The sequence below is a fragment of the Drosophila yakuba genome, chromosome 2L (assembly GCF_016746365.2).
Source record: "Drosophila yakuba strain Tai18E2 chromosome 2L, Prin_Dyak_Tai18E2_2.1, whole genome shotgun sequence".
NCBI classification, from domain to species: Eukaryota; Metazoa; Arthropoda; class Insecta; order Diptera; family Drosophilidae; genus Drosophila; species Drosophila yakuba.
The window spans coordinates 20,038,710-20,044,298 of NC_052527.2; the positions used below are offsets into that span (position 1 = coordinate 20,038,710).

Below are 5,589 nucleotides of genomic sequence, written 5' to 3' on the forward strand. Positions count from 1 at the left end.
ATTGACATGTGCCAAGGCTAAAATCGGATCAACATATCTGTTATCATCGGTCTTAAGATTAGGAGAAGGTATGTGCCACGCAATATAATATTCTGGTTCAAATCTGGAATTCGATCTTAAAGGATTTTGAGAATGGCAACTTTATTAAATTTGTTTTCTCAAACCAAAATTTGTATCTTTGAATATTTTTGCCTGTAAAATTACTATATTCTTCTATTAGCCTCAACTTCCATGATAAATGGCTCGTGTTTAGCGCCATGCGGGCGCAGCATGCAAAAATCTTCCATTTGGATTGATTTCTCGCATTGAGGTGTTTTGTTGGTCAACGCCAAACATGTGCTGGCCACATGCTCAGTTTTGGTCCCAATTTCAACACCAATCTCAAGCCTGTCCAGGCGAAGGTGTGAACTGTTTGGCCTGGTGCCTTATCTACACGCAGAAAAATATTGGCCTCTCAATAACCCAAAACTCGAATAAATTTTTCTTAAGATTTAAGATTTACAACGGTGTTAAAATATATGATAACGTAGAACAAAAAGGAAACGGTAAAGGTTAAAAAATATACATTTATAAAAAAATTAGGAATTAACAGCTAAATGATTCAATTATATAAATGCATTTACTTAGTCATTTATTTACATCAATTTTTTGAAAACTTACGTTTCCCAATATAAATTTCTACTTTCCGAACTAGCTGTAATTTTTTGTGGTGTAACTGCGATAGCTGTAGGATTCCTTCGAAGTCCCATGTGCCAGTCTCTCTCACCTTGATCCTACCTTCGACTTCGCTGGGCTCTGCGTTTTCCCATGAGGGAGTTCTCCTGACCGTCTCACATATGGCGGAACTCCAACTGCGGAGCTGGGAAAACAAACAGGACTGGATGTGCTGGTCACACATGTGTGAGCTGACCGGTCCGGAGCACGTACTATGCGTAGGTGCGACTCCTTGGATTCCCAGTTCCCAGTTCTCCAGTTCCCACACATCCTGGCCGGGCCACATGATGATGTTGCTGTGCTTTTCCCGTAGCGCCAGGCGTGTCCAAATGTTGTGATGCGGAATTCCTCAAGGCGAGAAATCTCGCACACATTACGAGGAGTCGGCGCTCGCGGAAAAAAACACACGAGCCAAAGTTACATATGTTGTTTGGGCCATCTATTCAAGAAATTTCCATGTCGACCGAAAAGGGATTTCCTTGTAGGCGGCGTTTTCCCACGATTTTATAACTGGGCTCGACTTCCCATCATCCCATCTTCCCGCCGTGTTCATTTGTACATGTGTGCTGGGAAATCGGCGTTGCCTTTGGTTTTTTGCCTTGGGGGTGAAAATTATAATTCAAGTACGCTCGAGACTTTCCAGCTAAGAGCTAAGAGCTGGAAACGGACATGTGGCCAGTAGCCAGTGCCACTCAGCACCGACTAATTGCCAGAACACCGCGGTCATTTCGAGTGGACAGGTTGTAAACTGGCCACACCCACGGACACCCGACCGGACACTTGACTCTATGTGCCGGCGCAGCATCGCAGGTAGTCATCTGGAACAGGTAAACATTCGCAAATATCTCACGCTGACCTATGACACGTGTCAGGTGCCTTCGGTTTGCTTTCGGGCATGTGTGACCTGTTTAGGCTATAATGAATATGAATAGGAACGAATTACCAAGGATATCAAATGAGTAAAGAGAAGTGGGCTACTTAATAATTGGCCATTACGAGGTGCCAGATAAGAGATAATTGTATCTTAATATTCGGGTGCAATTATCATTCATATATCTTTATGGAATTTAAGTAATATTGCTTACTTGGGCAAAGACTAATACTGTTGTTGTGTCGTTGTTATTTTATTTTTATGGATTATTCTCAAATGGAAAATTGCTGTACATCGCGATTAACTTATTTTGCTAAATCTCACGGTATGAAATGTAGCACTTGTGAAAATCAAAAAATGTAATTACATTCCAGAAAAGAAACATAGGAATTTAGCTTGTTGCAGTGGCCTGATGAACACCCGGAAATCCAAATCCCGATGAGGAGTCGAAGTCGCCGAATCCTCCATTGGCCTCGGACATGGTCGGCGGTGCAGGATTTCGGAACTGATCCGCCGCGAAACGTGTGAACAATATGCCCACACCCTCGATCATTGAGAGCAGTACGCCCCCGATGATGGCACTTCCTGCCATGGCAGCCAGTCCGTTGCGGGAGGCCAGAACTCCGCCAGTTACTGCTCCGCTCACTATCGAGTTCCAGGGATCCTCCTTCTGCCGCAAGTGGACCAGGCTGCAGTCCACAATGCTGAACACTGCACCCCAGGCGGCGAAACTTCCAGCTATCACCGGAGACTTGGTCTTAATGGCGGCCACACTGCCGGCGACCCTGCGTCCTATGCCTTGCGGTGCGTTCCGGAATCCCTTGAGTCCCTGGAAGACTCCGCCCCCGATGCAGCCCATGGCGAAGGCTCCTCCGCAATCATCGACGATGCGATGGGGACACGGCTCCCGCGAATACTCCTCCATTCTCCCACTCTTCGCTGGCAGGATTTCCTATCTCTGGCCGAAACTGAAATCTGAATTTGTCGAATTTCAAACCTGTTTATGTTCAACGACTGAGTTGAATGTGACTTAATCTCGCTCAATATGTATAAGGAGAATATGCGTTTTGTGTCTGTCAATATCAGAGTGCGTTGTGAATCGTGCGACCAAGCTTACTATGTTCCATATAATAGATTTGAAGTATTTGAGGTAAGTTATTATTTTAAGCTAGAAGGAGGACTCAAGTTGTAGGTAAGAAGTATTTAATTTTACTTAGCTTACAGTATTTCACCTACTATATTTAAAATACTGGAGGTATTTTTTGATAACAACACTTCCAGTTATTATTTTAAACTTCGCACTACATTGCAGGTTGTAAGTAATAAGGACTTGGTTTTACATAGCCTACTATACTCGTATTCCATCAACTAGATTTCAAATACTGGAGGCATGTTTTGAAAACAACATTTACAGTTATTGTTTTAAGCTGAGAGGGGCAGTCACATTTCGCACTACAGGTTGCAAGTAAGAAGTACTTGGCTTTGTTTGTGCCCCTCACCAGACAGACGCCTATTAACATATGAACCAGAGCCAGAGCAAACAGAGTCGCACGTGGATCGGGGATCTTTTGCCCCGAAGCTCAGCGGCACAGAAAGGTTAAATAGCACAAATGTCGTACCGCAGTTAACCATAAAATTTACTGCCGCAGCTGGACAACTTCGGATCGAGAATGGGGATAGGACGGAGGCATTGGGTTTGGGCTTGGGTTTGGGATGGGGGCCTTTCCAAAGACGCAATTCCTACAAAGGCAAAGCCAGACGGTGGGAAACGGAAACAATGAGACCGATTGTCGTCGACCGATAAAACCAAGCCAAACCAAACCATTTTATACTGCGTATTCCATACTCCAGAAAGGGAAGCTTACGATTGCATGCATAATTATCACGCGAGCATAATCGAAATTTTGAAACTGCCGCAACTGTGTTTGCTTAGCTCGAAAAAGGGGGAAGTGGAAGTCTTTGCGTTCGGGCCCTCGATGGATATCTCCGCATAACAAGGTGTCAGACAGTGGTGACAAATGAAAGCGAAACCCTGATCGAAACCGAAATCGATGGGCAGACATTTGAGTATGAGGGGACACCTGGACACACACGAAGCGCCAGTCCATTGTTCCACAGGACAACTCTCGTCAACTTGACATGTAAATCGTTAGAACGTGTTGCACTCGATTGATTGCTCTCACTCCCGAGTCCCGAGAACGTTATCGGGGATCATTTGACGGGAACTGGCTGCAGGATAAGACATTATATATAATTTGTAAATGTAAATACTGGGCATATTGTTAGCCACCGCTGCGGGATTTCCAATGAAATCTTCATTTCCTCGGTAATTGTTGTCGCTTATAAATGATAGAGATGGGATTAGATCGACGTGGTGTTAATGTGGGCACATTATGCGAAAGGATTGGCCATTCCGGTGAAGGATGCTGTCCGGCAAGGGGTTTCCCACGAACTCGGGAGTTTCTTTCCTTAAAGGTTTCCGGGAAACTTTAATCTCCATAAAGACAAATTTAAAAAGAATTGGCTTACTAACCCAAAAATAAATAAATAATTAACTTTAATATTTTATTATTAATATGCGGAATTTTGGATTAGCTATAGCAGCTGAGGGCCTTAAGTTATATACATTTTGTTGAGTTTGGTTATATTATATGTACAAGGGAGGTTCGTATTTTACGGTTAATTACTTAAATATTTTTAATATTTCTTATTGGTAAAATCTCAACGAAATCTCCAATTTATGTTTTCAACATCCTACAACTGTTTACGAGGTACAAATTACATCGTTACTGTATTTTTGAAAACACATTTCCACTACACATATGTAGGACTGCACATAAAGGTTTGGCAATCTATTGTTGCAATGTTTTTCATTTATATCAAAACAATAATCATTATGCAAACAGTAAAACTCGAAAATTATAATATCCAGCAGATATGATCTCTGAAACTGTTCCGTTTTCCATCTTCCGATCTTCAAATGCTCCGTTACAGGCCAGTGTTTGGGCAGCTGTGATGCAACATTTTGTTATATCTTGAGGAATATGCATCTGCATGCCCGAACCCAAAAGGAATCCAAAACGGAACTCATTTGCCGGCTCGAAGAGAATCCCTGCACATGCCAAAACGCCAGCGAGAACAAAGGGGCGAAACAATTGCGGTTGCATTACCCCAGCAGTCCAATTCAAATTCCGACAGCCTCCAGCCGGGCAATGAAATTCAAAATCAAAGGGCAGGCAAGACTCGACAAAGGATATAGCTCAGGTAGGACCCCGGGGCCTGCCGCCAAAAAAAATGCTGAAAAATCTCGAATGGTGCACTATTGTTGTGTCCTGTGTCCTGAATGTGATTACTCGTATTCCGATGTCGATCATAAATGCGGTGGTTTAATGCACTCTAAGAAACCAGTATTTGCACTCAGTCCAATATAACATTTTTACAAAAAATTTATGATCTAAAAGTATGATTAAGAAATATTAGCTTAAGAATCTTCTAGGAATTTTATAATCGGAGCTAAACGTAGTTTATAGTCTCCTATTCAGTACCACTTTCTAGTAAGATTCAAAAGTTTAGTGAAATAAAAAGAGATATCCAAACATCAACTTTTTTCATCAACTTAAATTTTTTGCAATTTGGCCGTATTTTTTTTGGTGTACTTGTTAAGTTCCCCTCCTTCGCACTCGGCATTGTGCGCCCGCAGATGCAAGTCAACGTCCGAATCAAGTCTCAATTTTTTTGTCTGAGGGCAAACAGATGCACATCTTGCCAAAAACCAAAGGCCAAAAACCTAGAACTGAAAACGAAAAACCCAAGCCAAGGCCCAAGACGAAGACGCGCCAAAGGAGAAGAATCCTGGGCTGAGCTGCAGCTGTCAATGCCAAGCCACCAACGCGCCACCCTCGAGTTGACATTATTTCCAGCACCGATTTGTGCTGATTCCTGATTTCGGAATGCTCCTGCCTGCCCGCAGGCGCAGATGCGATGTCCTTTGGGTTTCCTTGTGC

At 43.0% G+C, this 5,589-nt stretch overlaps 1 protein-coding gene across 1 annotated transcript; it reads right to left on the reverse strand.

Moving 5' to 3' along the window:
- Positions 1–1,811: 1,811 nt before the first annotated feature.
- On the reverse strand, positions 1,812–2,671 carry LOC6529000 (mitochondrial import inner membrane translocase subunit Tim17-A). The gene has a single exon (XM_002089996.4). It carries the CDS (start codon positions 2,508–2,510, stop codon positions 1,977–1,979), a length of 534 nt encoding a protein of 177 aa, XP_002090032.1. The 5' UTR covers positions 2,511–2,671; the 3' UTR covers positions 1,812–1,976.
- Between the last annotated feature and the right edge of the window lie 2,918 nt (positions 2,672–5,589).